The sequence below is a fragment of the Ananas comosus genome, linkage group 20, assembly GCF_001540865.1.
Source record: "Ananas comosus cultivar F153 linkage group 20, ASM154086v1, whole genome shotgun sequence".
NCBI lineage: Eukaryota > Viridiplantae > Streptophyta > Magnoliopsida > Poales > Bromeliaceae > Ananas > Ananas comosus.
In genome coordinates this window covers 10,393,188-10,413,980 of record NC_033640.1, presented here as the reverse complement: position 1 = coordinate 10,413,980, position 20,793 = coordinate 10,393,188, and the positions used below count along the sequence as shown (strand labels likewise).

General features: G+C 36.3%; 3 protein-coding genes across 3 annotated transcripts; 2 read left to right on the top strand and 1 right to left on the bottom strand.

Annotated features, from left to right (window-relative positions):
• LOC109725331 (ras-related protein RABB1c) lies at positions 2,621 to 5,550 on the bottom strand. Its single transcript, XM_020254482.1, has 6 exons — positions 5,326 to 5,550; positions 4,730 to 4,869; positions 3,907 to 3,989; positions 3,606 to 3,810; positions 3,446 to 3,514; positions 2,621 to 2,961 (listed from the first exon to the last, which is right to left on the bottom strand). Exons 1-6 carry the CDS (start codon positions 5,369 to 5,371, stop codon positions 2,869 to 2,871), a joined length of 636 nt encoding a protein of 211 aa, XP_020110071.1. The 5' UTR covers positions 5,372 to 5,550; the 3' UTR covers positions 2,621 to 2,868.
• Positions 13,316 to 17,594, top strand: LOC109725328 (pentatricopeptide repeat-containing protein At3g63370, chloroplastic-like). The gene is made up of 2 exons (XM_020254480.1): positions 13,316 to 16,359; positions 17,242 to 17,594. Exon 1 carries the CDS (start codon positions 13,351 to 13,353, stop codon positions 16,243 to 16,245), a length of 2,895 nt encoding a protein of 964 aa, XP_020110069.1. The 5' UTR covers positions 13,316 to 13,350; the 3' UTR covers positions 16,246 to 16,359; positions 17,242 to 17,594.
• Positions 17,251 to 18,466, top strand: LOC109725329 (heavy metal-associated isoprenylated plant protein 47-like). The gene is made up of 3 exons (XM_020254481.1): positions 17,251 to 17,692; positions 17,898 to 17,976; positions 18,096 to 18,466. Exons 1-3 carry the CDS (start codon positions 17,687 to 17,689, stop codon positions 18,377 to 18,379), a joined length of 369 nt encoding a protein of 122 aa, XP_020110070.1. The 5' UTR covers positions 17,251 to 17,686; the 3' UTR covers positions 18,380 to 18,466.

Here is a 20,793-nt window from a genome sequence, read left to right as displayed (position 1 = left end):
CTCTTCTGATGCCGGCGCCGGAAGAGAATGATTCAAAATAAGTGCGGATGAGAGCAAAACAAACAGAGATGATAAAGTCGTGGCCGAGATAGTGTTCGCTATTGCTCGTGAAGGTGAGAACAAAAACGTGCCCGCACTTTTCCAAAGAGCGATTCTGGCTAGGGCAGTAGCAGCAATAGAGGCGAGGGAGAGGCCGTGACAACAAAAAAAACTATAGAGAGAAAAAAATAATCAAAATAATAAAAGATAAAAAAAAATTAATAGAGAAAACCAAAAATTATAGAAGAAGAAAGAAAAAGATGAAATTGCACCATTAAAATAAAGTTACATTATTTTTTTAAAAAAATTGCACTATTTTATATGAAAATTGCACTATTTGAGACAAAAATTATACTCTTTGAGATAAAAGTTACACTATTTAGGCAAAAATGTATTTTTTGGGTAAATTTTATATCATTTTCTTTCTATTCATCTTCTTCCACCTTCTTCCCTTCCGCTTTCTCGTACTTTTTATACGTCCATTCTGGGCCTGCAACGCACACGGTGGAGGCGGAAGAGAGCGCGATGACGTCGAAAAATAGAGCGGCGAAGGCAGAGGTGGCGGTGGCCTGCTATGCCTCCGCCCCGTAAGAGATGCACATGTGGGGGGTGCCGGACATGGGCGAGGACTCCCCGCCTTGCCTTTCCCTCGCTAGGGGTGCATGGGCAAAAGCATGGCACACGTCCCGCCGGCACTTCTTACCTGCGCCCATGCACCCCCTGCCTCACCTCCGCCCCCACCGACGCGTCGTGAGGGCGCAGTGGAGGGTGGAGGTGACGTAGTGGCGTCAATGGGGATGGAGGCGAAACGGAGGAGAGTCGAAGAGTAAAAAAAGAGCGTAAAAAAAAGAGAAGCAGAGGAAGAGAAGGCAGGCCGCCCTGTTGCCGTCGAGAAATGTCGCGGAAGCAGTGGAGGAGTAAAAAAAAAAGCGTAAAAAAAAAAAGAAGAGAAAGAAAAGAGAATAAAGATATTTTGGTCAGTATTATGAAAATTTAGACTGAATCTATAAAATTTAAAATAGTGATCTAATTTGCAAAAGCTGAAATCTTGTGAATTTTTATGCAAATTGACCATTATATTTTTATATTATGAGCTTTAACCAATTCAATAAAGTATAATTGTGGCCTCAGTTTGGTGAGAAATTGTTGTCTAAAGGTGGTCCGGACACACAAGTCTATTGGAGAGTAGTCATATCATTTTCAACTAATCTCATATTAATTTTCAATTCAAACTATCAAAATAATGGCCAATTTAAAAAAAAAAATAAAAACATGCCTTTCATGAATTATAGCCGTGTTATTATTACACAATAAAAGATGTGCTCATAATAATACTCCACATAGAGATAACCATAACCATTTTAATAGAAGAACAGTTGGTGTACTCACTAACCATGAGTAATTTGAATATTTTTGATCAAGAGTTTGCATAGGCGAGATAAAAAAAAAAAAAAAGGATGATTAGTCCACGGCTGATGTGGTGGATGTGGTCCACCGAATAACATCTCCCTTCTCAACGTGGCCATCAAAATCCCGACCGTTCGATCTAGACTTAATAGTCGCATGGAAGCTCCTATGGCTTCGCCCGCATAAAAGCATCTTTGTTCTCTCCAACACACATACCAAATGAAAAAAAACAAAAAAAACAAAAAAAAAAGCACCCAATCAAATTCCCCCGAACGAATCTCTCTCTCTCTCTCTCTCTCTCTCTCTCTCTCTTAACGCTTCTCTGTAACACACTCACCAGTCACCACTAATTAAAAAGAAAAAGAATTGCGAAGATGTGCTGCAGGAGCAAGGCGTGCTGCTTGTGCTTCGTGCTGCTTCTGGCGATTCTCGTCGTCGGGTTGATCTTCGGCTTCGGCGTCTTCTCCCGCGGTTTCCACAAGCTCAAAGGCACCATCCACCTCCACCTCCACCTCCACCTCCACCACCACCACCACTAGGCTTTTCCCTTTTTTTTTTAAAAAAAAACAATAATAATCTCTGTAATAATGATGATCTCTTATTATTCTCTGCTTCTCATGTTCGTCAGTGTGATTTGACGGTTTATTAATTGGTGGATCGAGATATACATATCCTAATTAATGCGATGTCGTTCAGAGATGTACTATTATTATTATTATTAGCGTCGTAATTGTTTTTTTTTTAAAATATAAGTTTTATGTAATGTAGATGATAACCAGTTGCTCGTAAATAAATAAATAAATATAGTGCAGGAAAATTCAAAACAAGCTTAAAATTTGCAACTATTCTTCTAACCTGCATTTATTTGTTTTACACATGCACAGGACCACAGGTGCAGTGAGATGCGGATTAATTTCCATTAGCAGAAAAGACCAAAGAGAACTAAGAAAGTGGCAGGCATGTCCACCACCGCAAGCATATTGAACAACTAGAAGTTTTAGCAATCTAAACGGAGCCAGCTTTATTATTTACAAAGCTTCTTCCTCTCAAATATTAAAAAGAAAAAAGGGTTTCCCGCTCTCTCTCTTTTATATAAAAGAATAAGAAAAAAAAAGAAAGAAACTAGCATTAGTAATCATCTAACCAGGCAAAAGGAATCACTTATAAGAAGCAGTAAAACAAACAGCTACGTGGGTAGAAACTAGAGAACGAGTTTCAATCACATTTACACAAGTATTACAGAGTATTTACCAACAAGAGTTGTATATATATAATAGCTGCACAGTTTGATTCAGTTCCAAGGTCCACAAATATTGAAGTAGCAACTAATCACCACGAAGGAACTATATTTCGTCAAACAAAAGAAAAGATAACAAATAAGAAATAACAGTCACAGGAGGAAGCCGCTACGGATAGAGAAACTCAGCTGCAGCAGGCGCCGCCTTGAGAAGACGAGCCATCCCTCCCTCCGGATGGGCCGGGGATTCCTCCGTACCCGACCTTTATTCCATACGACTGCAGTAGCCATAAGAATGGATATTCGTAAGTTACCGTCCCATATTTTATCAGTCGATATTCTTCAAAATGTTGTTGATAAACCGGCTTTATAGATACGGCAACTGGCGAGCAGGTTTTAACTTTGAAAATTTGAGAAATGGCATCTAATGGATAACAACTTCAAAATCATTCACTAGTCGTTATATGTATATTAAAAACTCGTTGACAACATTCTGGGGTATATGCCAAAGAACCTATAGCATTATTCTGTCCCAATAGAGATGGTACGTGGGAACCTATAGCATTATTCTGTCCCAATAGAGATGGTACGTGGGATAAGAGGAACAAAAGTTGCTTAATCCCTATCACTGTCATCAACTACTCCAATTTGGTAACTCTAAGGGGAAAGGGACTTCGTGACTAAGAAGGACAGCAATGTGCACAAACAGAAATCTAAGACAAAAGGGAAAATGGGCAAACAAAAAAATTTTAAGAAACTAACCTCATTGGACACATCAAAGACACCATCCTGGATTTTCTTGTATATAGTCGCAGCAGTTTTGATGAACGCCTGGATTGATAACCAACGTCATTAAGATCAGAATAGAATGAAGAAAATTATTCTTCAATTACTGCCAACTAGTAAAGCAAGACATAGTCACCTCCTCCACATTCTGAGCGGTTTTTGCAGAGGCCTCCATAAAGATTAACCCATGATCTTTTGCAAACTGCTCGCCTTCCTCAGTACTAACAGCTCTTCTGTGTGCCAAATCACATTTGTTTCCAATCAGCATTATGGTCATGTTTGCGTTTGCGTGCTGCCTCGCATCTTCTAGCCAGCTTGCGAGATGATTAAAGGTCTCCCTCCTGATGATTATTCAGGGATTAGACTAAAATCAGGCTTCTCAAATTATTCTCTACCCTATGTACAAGTTAAAAGTGCTCTTAAGACAATAATCATACCTGGTGATATCATATACTAGAAGTGCACCAGCAGCCCCTCTGTAGTATGACCGGGTAATTGACCTGAAGGATTCTTGGCCTGCCTGTATTGATAAGAAAACCCATGCATAAGGTGCGTGCAGGAATATCCAAAAAAACAAATGAAGATAAAATATGTTGGAGTCCATTCTTTTCAAAAATAAAACAGGTCATATTATCGAAAATTTCATTACATCTTTGTCAATTGGTAAAGAATTAAAACATAGTGTTCCAAATTAATAACAACTCAAATATCATGAACGAAAAGAAGTACAATTTATATAAGGAAGAAAGAAACAAAGTGAGGGCCCGGGGGATGGGAAGCAACAAAACAAGGGCATTTTATCATCCTAAGAGTTTACCATGATCACACTTCGTGCTGCATCACTTATTACTTGGCTTTTAAAATTTGCTATCATAACTTTTCGCAGTAAAAATAAATAAAACTGATAACTATATAATTTAATCTGATCAAATCATCAAACATTCACGTAAAATACTTGCTGAATGTACAATTGAAAAAACCTTTTAACCTTTTTCTTTTATAAGGCACTACCACAGACCTACCACGATAACACACACCTACCACTATAACGCGCACGCCTATTCTTACCCAATAAGACAATAGTATATAGTGCAGGAGCTCAAGCTATAGTATTTTCTATCATTATGATTCTTACTCACACGGCCACTAAAACTACTGTTCTGAGATATTCAATGTTGTAAAATTAACCTACTACTCAAAAATAGCAGGTACCAAATTTTTTTGGAAAAAGAAACAAAATTTAGGAACATAGAAACCGACCGTGTCCCATATCTGCAACTTTATGGGCTTGTTGTCAATCGTGATCATCCTAGCCCCAAATTCAACACCGATTGTTAAGTCGTGCACCGGTTGGAACCGCTTGTCCGTAAATTGCAAGAGCAGACATGATTTCCCAACACCTGCAAAATAGAGAATAATAGGAAAAAAAAACCATGATGTATAATAGCGCGCACAAAATATAAGATCAAAATGGTCAAAGCCACCAATAAGAAAAGCATAAACAACAGTCAACATAAATTCCAAAATAACAAAAAGGCCTGGTTTATCTTATTTGTAAACGGAAATTACTTTATTTTCATCGCATATGATTAGTTTATACGAAATATTAACATACATATATGCTTTTTAAGCTAGAAATTACATAATTTCATCAAATATGATGGATATATAAGCAATATAATATTGATATATAAGTCAAATACTTCCACTATCCATATAATTCAAATAAAACATCAATGGATCATTGCCCTATGTATCAAGCAAACAGAGACGATCAACCCTAATTCACAACACAGATCAATTAACAACAAATTCCAAACGTATCAACCCACGATCGGATCGAATCGAATCAATACCTGTATCGCCGATGATGATGTACTTGAAGAGGTAAGCGTACGACATCTCCTCCTCCTCCTCCCCCGCGACGGATCCGACGAACCCAAATCCCTTCTTCGATCGGAAATAGAGAGACAAGAGAGAGGGGAGGGATCGATTAGGGTTTCGCTTCGAGAGATCGGGAGAGAGATCGAGAGCGAGAGGCGTGAACGCTTCGTTTTTTTTTTTTTTTTGGTTGAGAATATTTGGGGTTTCTTAGCTGTCGATTCCGCCGACCCTTTTATCACGAGAAAGGCCCCCCGGCCGAAGGAACCCACACGGGTTCCGAGGAGACTCGCCGAGTTGAGTTGGAAACTCGTCCGAGTTGCTCGTTGTATCCTACGTGGACTTTAAAAATTCCCACTGGCCTTGTTCCTCGATCTGAACCGTCCATCTGATTTGGGTCTATCAATATTACTCGTAACAACAATTTCTATTCTTATAAGGGAAAACTTCAAAAACCCCCACCATGGTTTCGTTGTTTTTCACTTTAGTATTTTGTGATTTAAAGTATATCAATTTGTCTCTATGTGGTTTCGTTTTTATCTTTTCGGTAGCTTTTTCGTTAATATTTTATTAAATTATATACAAAAAACTTCAGATATCCATCTAGATTTATCAAATATTCACTTTAGTACCCTTTAATTTTAACTTTATTACTGATTTTAAAAAAAATAATGAAATTGAAAAGAAAAAGAGAAAAAAAAAATCACAGGGGGGCAAATTGATACATTTTAAACCACAGGAAAGCAAAGTGAGAAAATACGAAACCAAAGAGGGTTTTTTGAAGTTTTTCCTTCTTATAAAGCTTAGAATCTATACTTCTATACTTCTACACTTACACATTATACCTCATAGAATTTGCCGCATGTTCCTCCTTCACTTTTTATCTTCTCCCCCGTTACCATTTCCTAATGTTTCGCCTTCAGACCTCCCATCTTTGTCTGATGCTTCGTCTTCCCATCCGCCCACTTTCCAATCAATACGTTTGCAGGTCTATTGTTATCTAAACAAATCACTTTCAAAAAAAAAAAAAGAGTAAAATAAAATCTCTTCATACTCTTTTTTCTTATACTATTTATATTTATTAATATCTTATGGCAAGTCGAAAAGTTTTAAAACTTTTATTTTATCAATTTTCTGTCCTTTATAATATTTGCCCGCTGCAATGCGCGGGTAACTTCACTAGTTTGACATAACTATCACAATTAATCCAATCGAAATATTCATATCCTATATTTAATTGGTTTTAATAGGAGCTAGTATAGATAAAATGTGAACTTCTAACAACTCATTTACTGGATTTTGATAACAAATACGAAAATACAATAATCAATGGGCCTATACAATTCCTAGTCCAACTCCAATGAGCCTATGCAATTCCTAGTCCAACTCCAATGAGCCTATACAATTCCTAGTCCAACTCCAATTCGAGCACCATTCACAATGCTGTGTTATAAATACACGTACAAACCTTTCTATTTTCTCCCATAAAAACTCATCCAAAGAGTTTTTTTTATCTCTCGCTTCTGCTTCTGCTTCTAGCTGCAAACTAACTGATCTTCGATTGCAGCGTTCGGTTTCTCGTTGATAGTACTGATCGCTAATCATGAGTAGAAGGTCCGAAAAGATGCAGCGAAAACGGAGCTTTCGCCTTTGCTTGCTTTGGGCACGAAAGCCGCGCGAAGGGTGCATTGCGGTGAGGGTGGGGGCGGAGGGGGAAAGGCCGAAGCGGTTCGACGTGCCGGAGGTTCGCCTACATCACGTGCTCTTCATGAGGTTGTTCGACTCGACTCAGCTGAGGTTCGACTACGATGGTACCATGGTTATCCCGTGCCGCGTCGACTCTTTTCGAGATATGCTCCAAAAAATTGTGGATTCTGATAAAGATGCGGTTTCCGAAAATCACCGCCGCAAGCAGAGCCACCGTCGGAATTGTCATGTTTCACACTTTGCCCAATGGTTCCGTGCATGATCGATTTATAGTTGGTTCGTTTGTGATCGATGTTTCTTTTTTCCTTTTTTTTGGCGTCTTATGGAATTTTAAATTATTGTTTGACTATGAAAATATGTAAAGATATATATTTGATTTAACCAAAGCAGATGGATGGAAGGCAAAACTCCTCTCTCATGGGGGGAGACTCATCCTGGTCAACTCGGTACTGTCGAATCTTCCGTTATTCTACTTTGCAATTTTCAAAGTGCCACATTGGGTACTGAATCGCATTGAAGCTCATAGAAGGTCCTTTTTTTGGAAAGGGTGCTCTAAAATTTCAGGGGATTCTTGTTTCGTTGGGTGAAAAACGATATGTAAAAGCAGGAAAGAAGGGGGCCTGGGGATTAAGAATATGGAAGCTATGAATAAGGCTCTATTAGCTAAATGGTAGTGGCGTTTCTTCAATGAGAGGCATTGTTATGGGGGAGGTTGATCACCGCATTATATTACTCTAGAAGAAGGCCGTTACATGAGAGAAGATCTTTCAGACCGCACTTCCATTGGTGGAGAAGTGTGATGAGTTGTCAGGAAGTGTTCAAATGTGGTCTTTCTTANTTGATCACCGCATTATATTACTCTAGAAGAAGGCCGTTACATGAGAGAAGATCTTTCAGACCGCACTTCCATTGGTGGAGAAGTGTGATGAGTTGCCGAGACGTGTTCAAATGCGGAGTATCGTACGTGCTCGGCGACGGAAAAAACATCAGGTGGTGGTCGGACATTTGGATTGAAGAAATCCCTCTTAGTACCCAATTTCTTGGAATATTCTATAGAATCGCAAATCAGGAAGCTATTGTCTCTCAATGCTGGAATGAAAGAGGATGGAGATGGCGCTTCATAACCAGAGGCCTGGCTGCAAGTACCACTCCTCTGACCCATCAGCAGACTACGTTACTCAAAAGCCTGCTCGCTCAGTATAGCCCATCGAACACGCAAGACATACCTAAATGGCGATGGACCGCGAACCAAATTTTTTCCGTTAAGTCCCTTTACGATTTTATCACTGATGGAGGATAGATTGATCCTTTGTACGATCATCTTTGGGGGCTTAATATCTCGCTCAAGCATAAAGTGTTTGTGTGGATTCTACTTCGAAAGAGATTACTCACAGCGGACAGATTGATTCGCCGTGGTTGCCCGGTGGACCAACTGTGCAAGTTCTGTGCGTTACTTTCTGAAACCTGCGATCACCTGTTCCATGACTGTATCTTTGTCAGTTACGTTCGAATTATGGTCGGACCCGTTATGCCTGCTTATTCGGACGCGGGGGATGTTCGGAGGCTTCGGACATAGATCTCCGAGAATCTCGAGCCCATAATAAGATCAAAAAGTTTAACCCATTTGGTGGCAATTTGGTGCGTCGTATGGACGGAGCAAAACAGCATTTGCTTCGGCAATGAGGCTCATAACGCTTCCTGGGCTACCGAACGTGTTACTTCTCTGATCAGAGGCTGGAACAAAGCACTTTGAACCTTCTCGCGCTCACTTTGTCCATTTTGTGGTCCCGATTTGTTTGTTTCTCGTTGTCTACTTTGTGTTCCTGTTTTCTTTTATTTTTTGTGTGTTCTTCTGACGCCGGCTCAGTCTGGAGGCACTAGCTGCTTCCATCTTGTACGCTAAATTCATTTTGTTTAATGAATGAAGCAGGTAGCTTGCTACCTTTTTCTCAAAAAAAAAATATATATATATATATATATATATAGTTCTCATATTATTCAAAAAAGAAAATGTATTACATGCTTTAATTGTTGAGAACTAACAACAATGTTCCAACACTAGAACGAGTTGGACACGATGACGAAGATTAAATAACCGACCGTCCCTAGAGCAAGTGGCAAAGGGCTTGTTTGCTGGTACCCGAGACCCAAGTTCGAATCCTAGTTGATTCACATTTCCAGCTAAGTTTATTTCTAAATGAAATAAACGAAGCGGGTAGCGTACTACCTATATCTCAAAAAAAAGAAAAGAAAAGAAGATTAAATTCAATATATCGTGTTGTCATCTGAATATTTCTTATCTTTAAATAGATATGTATCTATTTTTAACTGTAGTACCAAACAGATTCTAAATTTTTAATTTTAAATAAAATTGTATGCAAGTTTTAAAATATCATCGATGTTAGGATTTTGTTAGATTTGTAGTTGAATCCTAGTTAGATAAGAATTAATATTTAAATCTATTGAAGATAAATTAAGATTTAAATATTAATTAGAGTATAAATCTAACTAGATTAGGATAAATATTTAAATCTATTGGAGATAATCTAAATATAGATTTAAATATTTATCGGAATAGGAATCCTAATTATACTAGAATTTGGGTAGCTTTTGATGTAAGCTATAAATATAGCATAGGTGCTATTATTTTGATGGTGGTATGGATTAGCCACACCCATATGACATGGTCAAGATGGTCATGATTTTGGTTGCACCTAGTGCATGGGTGCAAAAGGACGTGTGCGGCTTTTGTAGCCGTGGATCATTGGTATACCTTGGGCACGGATGCACAGGATGAGAGAGATGTCTTCTGGGAGTATAGAAGACGAGAGAAGGGTAGGAGAGATTCAGAAAGAGGGCTCGGGTTGTAGCTACTCTGGAGTCAGATGTAATCTTCTCTTATTTAATGAATCTTATTTTACCCGCATATTTTTCTCTTTTATGATTGTATCAGCTTTTGCTGAGGAGACGAGTTTATGGTAAAAAGTCGATTCGACGCTTCCGTTGCGAAATCTCAACAATCGGTACCGAATCCACAGCAGTCGGTATCAGAGCGGGTTGCGGATTCTCAAGATCCGGTACCGGGACGAGTACCGGATTCCCAACAATCGATACAGTGGATAACGTACGGAAATACACATCTGCATAGATCCATATATGATTATTATTATAATAAAAATTGATTAATTAAATATTAATATATTTTTACTTTATAATTTTCTTATTATATTACTATAATTTATGTATAAAAAATAATTTAGTTGCTTTAAATTAAATTTTAATTATATAAAGAAATTTAGAAGGAATTCCCAAAAACGAGGAGCCTAAAAAGGAAGAATCCGAAAACAAAACCAAGGGTGAATCAGAGGAGCAAAGGGCATGTTTGTTTCACTGAAACTGAATTTTGAATTAAAGTGGAGTTTAGTAAAAATTACTTCTTTTTCATTGTTTATTTTATAGTTATAGAAGTAAAGTTCTATTAATTCTGTTGTTTATTTAATAGAAAATGTATGATGTAAAACTATAATTTGTAATTAAATAATAAATAATTTAAAAAATAAAAATAATATAATTATATTTTTATATAATTAAAATTTAATTTAAAATAACTAAATTATTTTTTTATACATAAGTTATAGTAATGCAACAACAAAACTATAAATTAAAAAAATATTAATATTTAATTAATCAATGTTTATCATATTTTAATTGTACGGATTAAATAAAGAAAATATTAAAATTTAACTAATCAATTTTTATCATATTTTAAATATGCCAACTGAATAAAAGAGTAATTAGTACCATAATTAAATATATTCAAATATAACTATTTTTAACTAGTATATTATTTTATTATTTTTTTTCATCTTTCTTCACGTGATGGGTCGAAGACAATTACGCCGTTTTAAGTTAACTCAAGATTTGCTCATGTCTTTTTTATGGTGAATCAAATAACAAAAATAATCGTTTAGGATAAAAACGACTTTCTCTCTCTCCACTTTTACTCTACTTTCACACAAACAAACAAACATACCAAAAATGTTGTGAGCTGTCCGCGGCCGTGCCCTCCGTGCCTAGGGATGCAAATGGATCCGGGTTGGTGGAGCTCCGCCCCGATCCGCCCCGAATGGGGTGGTAAGTGAGAACAAAAAATATAAAAAAATATAACCCGCCCCGAATCCGTTCCGATTCGTCAAATAAATGGAGCGGGAGGTGGGAGACTCTTTTCTTCCTTCAATCTGCCCCGATCCGTCAAAAATCCGGCTCCTGCCCCGATCCGCCCCGAATGGAGCGGTAAGTGGGAGCCAAAAATAAAATAAAAAGTAACCCGCCCCGAATCCGCCCCGCCCCGATAAGAAATGGAGCGGAAGGTGGGGGAACTCTCCCACCCCCGGATCTGCCCCGTTTGCATCCCTATCCATGCCGACATATGATCGTGTATGACTGACTATACATTGAGGCCCGAGTTTTTGTTCCATCATATAATTTCCTGTGTCATCTCTGTACGACTTTATATCTGGCTGAGAAGAAGGGTGCATTAATAAAAGAGGAAACTTCAAATATCATTTCTATGATTTCATACTTTCTCACTTTAGTATCCTGTAATTTAAAATATATCAATTTAGTTTCTAGTAGTTTTATTTTTATTTTTTTATTATCGATTCCACTAATTTTTTCATTAAATTAGTGACAAAGTTATAACTAAAGAGTATTAAAGTAAATATTCGATAAACCTAGCTGGGGTGGGGTATCTGAAGTTTTTTGTATATAATTTAACAAAATATTAACGGAGAAGCTGCCAAAAAAATAAAAATAAAACCACATGACACTAACTTGATACATTTTAAACCACATGATACTAAAATGAGAAAGTGCGAAACCACATGGGTGATTTTTGAAGTTTACCTTAATAAAATACATTTGATTTTCTGTCGTTTACTATAAGAAAATAGACATTTTGTGGCAAAACTAATAGCCACAAAAATAAATAAATTGGCCACAAAAGCTCTTTTGTGGCCACATTAATTTCTCCGCAGTGTCGCCACAATAGAACCGCTACAAAAGATTATTATGGCCAAAAAAATTTCGCCATAAAATGTTCAATGAATTTGCAGTAATATAATTCGCCACAAAATTTTTACCATTTGTCACAATCGATTACCATATGGCTACAGATATTGATTAAAATAATAATAAAATACCTAATTTTTTTTGTGTGAAATTAGTTTTCGCTACAAATGGCATCATATGATTTATGACAAATTTTAATACTAACCACAGATAGCGTTGAATTTATTGTGACGAAATTAATTTGTCGGACACACATAATGCCACACATTTTGTGGCAAAATTAAATATTGGCCACAATTTGAGTTGAAACTATTGTGGCGAAATTAAGTAGTTGGTTACCAAAGGTGTCGTACTAATTAAAATTATATATGATTACAAATAATATTATACTTTTTATAGCGAAATTTGATTTTGGTTATAAATAATTCACAATATATTGTGGCCAGATGTTGTTTCGGTCACTATAATATTTTTAAATTTTATATTTATATAACATATTGTGGTTGTTTATTATTTTGCCACAGAAAATCTGTAATACTATTCGTTAGGTCTTAAGAAAATATTTTAAAGATTATCACCATATCATAATAACTGAATACTATTTAATCAAAATTTAAACATAATATCAATGGCAATATTCAAAATATATTCGCCATAATACAAAAAGCGATTATATGTTCAACTGTCGCAACCAAAATAAGATAACAGTTAATTATTTACATCCAATATCATTTGTACCAATCCACATAATTAAGTTTTCAATCTCATTAAAATCACATTTCATGTTAATAACTTTTCAAAACAATGATAATAAAAACTCTAAACTAAGAGCGAAATAAACTGCTTGAAATGATCCAATTCGAAAATATTGAGCATCCAAGGCTTAGTCCTGTAGAATAAAAAAGAATAGTGATAAGAATAGTGCATATTATCTATTTACTTCATTAAAAAGTGTTCTTGTGGATATTTTTTATTTTTTAAATGGGCAAAGTGTTGATTTTTGAATGATAGGGATAAAATGAAAAAGCGAGTACGAACAGAGAAATTTTATATAATTTAACTTTTATTAGGTAATATATGATTGCGTTGGATCCATCATTTTGTAATTTGTATAAATCTATTGATCAAATAGTTGTCACCAACCAAATTCTACTCCCGGTTCAATATGCGGTCTTTTGTTGGAGGTTTGAATTAAGTAGATAACAAAATGTCCAAATTTTGCAATGAGCTTATTTCACACACAAAACAACAGTAACAAAACACTCTTCTCTATGGCCCTATCACTACTACCTCACACAACACACATACAACACCTCTCTTCCACCTCCACCTCTCTCACAAACCCTCCCACCAATCTCTCTCCACCCTCTCAAAACCCTAACTTTCTCACTCCTCCCACAGATGTCTACAAGCCAAGAACCCTAAAACAGGCCTTCCTTTCTCTCTCTAACTCATGCCCTCAAACCCCACCTTCCCAACAGGACTACTCATCCATTTTAGAGCTCTGTGCTTCCCAAAAAGCACATTTTCAAGGGTTACAGATTCATACCCACATCATAAAATCTAGTTCTCTTTATGATGATGGGTTCCTTGCGACGAAACTCTTGTTCATGTATGGGAAGTGTGGGCTTATATACGAAGCCCAGCATCTGTTTGACGAAATGCCTCACAGAACGATTTTCGCGTGGAATGCTCTTATCGGCGGTTATGCTTCTAATGGGCAGTTTTGTAATGCCATCAAGCTTTATAAGCGCATGCGGGTCTTGGAAGTCGTGCCCGACGCTTGCACTTTTGCTTCTGTACTTAAGGCGTGCGCTGCGGTCGGAGATTTGTATTGTGGGGCCGAGATTCATGGCTCGGCTGTTAAGTATGGGCTTGATTCTATTACCTTCGTGGCGAATGCACTTGTTGGTATGTATGCAAAGTGCGGCCTGTTTGATTCGGCGATGCGGTTGTTTGATCGGTTGCGCGATGGTAAAGATGTTGTTTCGTGGAATTCTATCATATCGGCTTGCGTGCAGAATGGGCAGTTTTTAAGGGCTTTGATTTTGTTTAGGGACATGCTAAAAGCTGGTATCATGATGAATTCTTATACTGCTGTCGGTGTGCTTCAAGCGTGTGCGGAACTGTCTCTTGTTAAATTTGGTATGGAGATCCATGCATCGCTCGTGAAGCATAAACAAGACTTCGAAATTTATGAAAGCAATGCATTAGTTGTCATGTACTCTAAATGTGGTAGGATGGATGATGCCATTAAGGCATTTGAAGAAATGGGTGAGAGAGATAATGTATCGTGGAATTCAATGCTCTCTGGTTACGTCCAAAATGGATTTTACGATGAAGCTATTCAGTTTTTCTATGAAGTGCTCGATTTTGGGTTTATACCAGATCAAGTTTCAATTATAAGTATCGCTTCTTCATTGGGTCGTTTAGGGAAATTAAGGAGTGGTAAGGAGGTTCATGCTTATGCTATAAAACAAGGGTTTGATTCGGATTTGCAGGTCGGAAACACGCTAATGGACATGTACACAAAGTGTTGCATCGTAAATTACACTATTCGTGTATTCAACAAAATGCCCGATAAAGATTACATATCTTGGACTACAATAATAGCAGCTTATGCTCAGAACTCTCGCTATTTTGACGCACTGGAATTGTTTAGGGATGTACAGGAAAAGGGAATGAAGGCCGATGCAATGATGATTGGTAGCATATTACAAGCTTGTAGTGGTTTGAGAAGCCTTCCCCTGTTAAGACAAATACATTGTTATGCTACAAGACATGGGTTACTTGATTTAGTACTCGAGAACACAATTATAGATGCATACGGAGAGTGCGGGCGGGCCGATCATTCTTTTCGTGTTTTTGAGAGGATAGAGAATAAAGACATTGTGACGTGGACTAGTATGATCACTTGTTATACATGCAATGGCTTTTTAAAGGAAGCTCTTGCGATTTTTGTAAAAATGGAAGAAGCCAACGTTGAACCGGATTCTGTGGCGCTGGTGAGTATTCTTGCTGCTGTTTCTGGTTTGTCGTCATTAACGAAAGGGCAAGAAATTCATACTTTTCTTATCAGAAGGAATTTCAACTTGGATGGAAGTTTAATCAATTCTTTAGCGGACATGTATGCGCAATGTGGAGATATAGAAGATTCGTATAAAATATTCAATGAAGTTGAATGTATAGATTTGGTTCTTTGGACAACAATGATCAATGCTGCCGGGATGCACGGTCGAGGAAAGGAAGCTGTCGATCTGTTTGTAAGTATGCAAAATATGGGTGTAATCCCAGATCACGTGACCTTTTTAGCCCTTCTTAATGCATGTAGCCACTCTGGACTAATTGATGAGGGTAAGTTATTCTTCGAAATGATGACGAATCAATATAAATTAGATCCATGGCCTGAGCATTATGCTTGCATGGTTGATCTTCTTGGTCGATCAGGTAATATAGATGAAGCTTATGAATTCATAAAATCTATGCCCATAGAACCTACATCTGCCATATGGTGTGCGCTCCTTGGAGCTTGTCGAATTTACAAAAATCATGAGCTCGGGGAAATTGCAGCAGGGAAGCTTATAGAGTTGGAGCCAGAAAATCCGGGAAATTACGTGCTTATATCAAATGTTTTTGCTGCAATGGGTAAGTGGAAAGATGCGAAGGAAGTTAGAACAAGAATGAACATGAGATGCTTGAGGAAAGACCCAGCATGTAGTTGGATTGAGGTTGGCGACAAAGTGCATATTTTTACAGCGAGAGACAATTCTCATGAAAATTCAGCTGAGATTTATTCGAAGTTGGCCGAAATCATGCAGCAATTGGAAAAGGAAGGTGGGTACGCTGAGGATACTAGTTTTGTTCTGCATGACATGGAAGAAGAAGAGAAGATAAAGATGTTGCAGGGGCATAGTGAGAGGCTCGCAATCGCATTTGGTTTGATTCATACATCAGAGGGATCAATTATCAGAATAACTAAAAACCTTAGAGTGTGTGGTGATTGTCATGAGTTCACGAAGCTTGTGTCTAAGTTTTCTGGGCGGGAGATCATTGTTAGGGATGCGAATAGGTTTCATCATTTCAAAGATGGGTCTTGTTCTTGTAGAGATTTTTGGTGAATAAGAGTTGTTCTTTGAGATAGCTCTTTCTTTCAGGGTGATTGACTGGAAGCATCGAGTCATATGGTTCATCTCAACTAGCTGAAAGAACTATCAGAAGATCGCGGTGCTAAGGTACGTTTTCCTCTCCGTTCTGCTGCTAGAAATGCCTGTTCTGTGAAAGACAAGGCAATCATCTTGCTGTGGAAACGGTCTCATTGTTTTCGATGTAGAGTTTTGCTCAAATAAAACATTTAGATTCCTGCTGTTAGATTTAACACCATGGTAAATTAGTTACAGTTACAGCCAAACAACCTAAAGTTGTAGATGTATTGTATTCAAAATTAAGCACATTTTTTCTCTCCTTTTTATTTCAGTAGAACAATCTCAATGAAACAATTCACCCTTCTATGGATGCAATAATACCCATGTACCCGCCCCATGGGGACCTTTCCCAATGGGGTTCGGGGACATTTTTCTCCCACTGGGGTGGGGACGGTGATTATATCATCTCCGCAATTAGAGATGGGTGGGACAGGGAGGGGTATTCCCTGCTCCGCGTGGTCCCGGAGATATGAAATTTTAAATTTATATATAAATTAAAGTAAAATTTCTACTCTACTTTCGGTAAAAATGCATAGACTTTTTAGCTGCAGGCTACTCTAAAACAGATTTCTCAAATTTTTTCATTGGAGCTTATAAATTTAGGTTAAATATTTTATCAAATTTGGTAACTCTATTAGTTCTCATCTGTTAATCGGTCTATTATATATATAGTTCTTAATTCATTTATAAAGATAGTTTGTTAACTTTGATGTCTTTAATGTATTTTTAATTTAATAAAATATTTTAATTCAAGACATTTTATTAGATGTATCACACTTAATAATTCGACAATTAATGAAAAATAAACTTAACAATTAGATTAAATTGTAATCAATTAAGCTAAAATTAAATTAAAGTGAGTTAAATTTTAAATTAAAAAATTAGTTTAATATACATTTTAAAAATCTACAGGCTTTCCATGGGGACGAGGACAAGAGGACTTGTTTGCTGGTTGGCGGGGGACGGAGCAGAGACGAGGATCCTGAAAAGCCAGCGGGGACGGAAATACGGAAGGGCCTCCGGTCCCCACCCCACCCCCTTTGCCATCCCCACACCCTTCCTGGGAATCCCTACACCCTTCCTAGGAACAAATTTTTATTGACCTAATCATCTTTTGGGTCAAGTCATAGTTAAGTACTTTGCAATCTAAACACTTAGACTGAGACTTCTTAGCCCTTTCACACTTCTTAACAAGATTATTACGACTCTCTCTCTCTCTCTCTCTCTGTATTATTATACAAGAAGAGGAGCTTCTTTTCTCTCCATTGCGTTGTGTTGCTCACAATCTCATCTATAAGTTTTAAAGGCCCGAAATTTTTGAGTTTTGTTTCCTATCCTTGGAGGAGAAGATCAAATAATGAAGGTGAGGTTATTTTCATACCATTAGTTCTGTAGTTTGATTCTAAATTTTCGAATTTAGACTGCGTGCTTTTTTTTTTTTTTATTAGAAGAGTTATTTTTGTTTTTCACAGAGTAGAATTTATGCTGTTAATATCGATCGATCTTCCATAAGCTAACATCGGAATTCTTTGTATTCTTGTTAATTTTGAAAATGTTCATGTTTGCAGCAAAAGATTGTTATCAAGGTGCAGATGAGGTGCGAAAAATGCCGGGTGAAAGCAATGTCGGTAGTCGCGTCAATACATGGTAAGATACATGATTCAACGAGAGTTGTATATAATTCTTATTTAATGAAAATGTTGTGTGGTTCAAAGTAATTCGACATTATCGAAATTTTGCCTTAATACGATACGCACGTTCGACAGGGATCGATTCAGTCGCGTTAGAAGGCGAGGATAGGGATCACTTGGTAATGGAAGGAGATGGTGTAGATCCAGTTAAGTTGACAAATAAGTTGAGAAAGAAGGTAGGAAATGCAGATATAGTCAAAATAGAGGAGATTAAGAAGGATGATAAGAAGAAAAATGAATCAAAGGGTGAATCAAGTGAGCCAAAAATGGAGTACTCGCAATGGTACCCTCAATATAATCCTGTTATTGTGTATGACTTAGAAACAAATTCGAATCCGAATATTTGCTCGATTATGTAAACTACACTGATTCGATATTCAGATTTTGGTAAATTTCTATGATTGATTGATACAAATTTTTGCTTATTGGTTTGTTGTATTTTCGCATGGCTGTTCTGTAACACTTCATTAATGTAATTTTGTGAGTGTTTAGTAATAAAAAGATTCATAAATAAAATTTCTTTCTCTCATACCATTTTTAATTTCTATTTGATATTATCAACATCCTCCTGGTGTGATCTAATCTATCCGACAATATATGAGCAGTGATATTAGTATTTGTCCTGATACGTTACGCGCAGATATTAGCTTAAATAGTGCAAATATCTACAAAAAAAAAAAAAAAAAAAAAAAAAAAGACACCAGTACTTGGTGCAACTTATTATATATCTTTTATTTTTTTAATTAGCGATGATTATTATTATTATTATTATTTTTTTTTTGGGGGCCTTGGTAAATAAGTTATCACCAAGGAAAAGTGTAATGCGTGTGTGTTGACTAATCACTTAAAAAAAACAAGAAAAATATTTTTATTCGACATTATTTTACCTTATAATTATTATAATAATAAAATAAAATACAACTATTATACGTACAAACGTGCATGGAATGTTAAATTCTCGTCGCGGGTAAGATAACGACGCGTCGTAGTTCATTTTATTAGTGGTTTGGTTTTGGTAGATCGATGGACTTTTACTGCAGCTTCCTCGAAAAGCACTTTTCAATTTCCACAACCAATTAATAATATCTAATTTTCCCACTTCCGAATAAGTCGCTGCTGTATCCACCCCACTTTGAAATAAATCACTGTACATATATGGCGTGTTGACTCGGCCTACATGTACAACTAATCGAAGATTAGTAGTTAATTAACCGACTATTTTTTGAATAATTAATTAAAATGTTAAGATTTAATTTAATTAATTGCGCCATAGAAGCTTAAAAGAACATTCTAAGATCATTCCATTAAGGTTTAGCTTAATATTGAGCTCTATCTGGCGATATTAGATAAAATAGAGTTAAGATAAAAGTATATAAAAATATATATATTTCTATGTTTTCTGGTGGAATCGTAGAAAATATATCATAATCGACTACTAGAAATATGGGGAACGTAATATTACGTACGGAAACAAACAGAGTATTTTTTTCGCCGTACTTTTTTACCGTATATAACGCAGTCTTTTCGCAATCTCAAACGGAGCTTAAGCTCTCTTTGGAGTTGCGGAGAGGCCATTGTGTGTAGGGTAAGTGCAATAAATAATTTATTTATTTATTTATTTCCAAGAGTGATGATGCGGCACACAAAATACACTGATCTGATAAAAATATATATGATTCCTATACTACTATAGGTAGTAAGCATATCTCTATATGCAAGTCCAAACCTCGACCGTTGATTCAGTCGTTATGTAACCCAACAGTTTTAAATTAGAGCTAGCTTCTATTTTTAATATCCAGATTCTCATTTTAACTTTTTTTTTTTTCTCTCAATTTCAACCTTTTATTTACCCCGAATCTAACTTTTCCTTTTATGTATTGTTTTATTTATCAATCAAAATAAAAGTAAAAGAAAAGAAAAACAAAAGGTACAGTTAAAGAAATAACAAGTATGACAAAGGATCATCAAATTTACCAAAGAAGACACAAAATCCCGTTTGAGTAAAAGTTTTCTTGTATGATATATTTGCCCATGAAAAGATATGTCATTTAGGATTTTATAGGGTAACATATTTCAACCTACAAAGCAATTTATCTTATTTCGAAAAATTGACTAGAGAGTAAAATATGTTATTTTATTCTAAAATCTGATCATATTTCTTGTTTAGCAAATACTACAACTTCTTGAGTAAAACAAAGATACATCCGGCATAATATATTCATGGATAAACTTCAAATACCCCCCGTGGTTTCACACTTTTTTACTTTAGTACCCTGTGGTTTAAAGTATATCAAGTTATCCCATGTGGTTTCGCACTTTCTCACTTTAATATCCTGTGGTTTAAAGTGTATCAAGTTAATACCCTGTGGTTTCATTTTTCTCTTTTTATTATTCATTTCACTAATTTTTTTCGTTAAATCAGTGACAAAGTTAAAATTAAAGGGTACTAAAATGAATATTCGATAAAACTAGGTAGGATATCTGAAGTTTTTTTGTATATAATTTAACGAAATATTAATAGAGGAAAAAAAATCAGCGACAAAGTTAAAAACTCAAGGTACTAAAGTAAATATTCGATAAACCTAGATAGGGTATCTGAAGTTTTTTTATATATAATTTAACGAAATATTAACAGAGGAGCCGACGGAAAGAGAAAAATGAAACCACATGGTAGTAAATTAATACACTTTAAACCACACGGTACTAAAGTGAGAAAGTGCGAAACCACGGAGTACTAACGTGAAAAAATGCGAAACCACAGGGGTGGTATTTG

What these genes read in the sequence shown, in the direction of transcription:
- LOC109725331 (XM_020254482.1), bottom strand. Translation starts at nt 5,371, where the DNA reads ATGTCGTACGCTTACCTCTTCAAGTACATCATCATCGGCGATACAG. An exon ending in CATCATCATCGGCGATACAG is followed by an intron (nt 4,870 to 5,325) that starts GTATTGATTCGA and finishes TCTATTTTGCAG; the next exon opens with GTGTTGGGAAATCATGTCTG. An exon ending in AGTTGCAGATATGGGACACG is followed by an intron (nt 3,990 to 4,729) that starts GTCGGTTTCTAT and finishes TTATCAATACAG; the next exon opens with GCAGGCCAAGAATCCTTCAG.
- LOC109725329 (XM_020254481.1), top strand. An exon ending in GGTAGTCGCGTCAATACATG is followed by an intron (nt 17,977 to 18,095) that starts GTAAGATACATG and finishes CACGTTCGACAG; the next exon opens with GGATCGATTCAGTCGCGTTA.
- LOC109725328 (XM_020254480.1), top strand. Translation starts at nt 13,351, where the DNA reads ATGAGCTTATTTCACACACAAAACAACAGTAACAAAACACTCTTCTCT.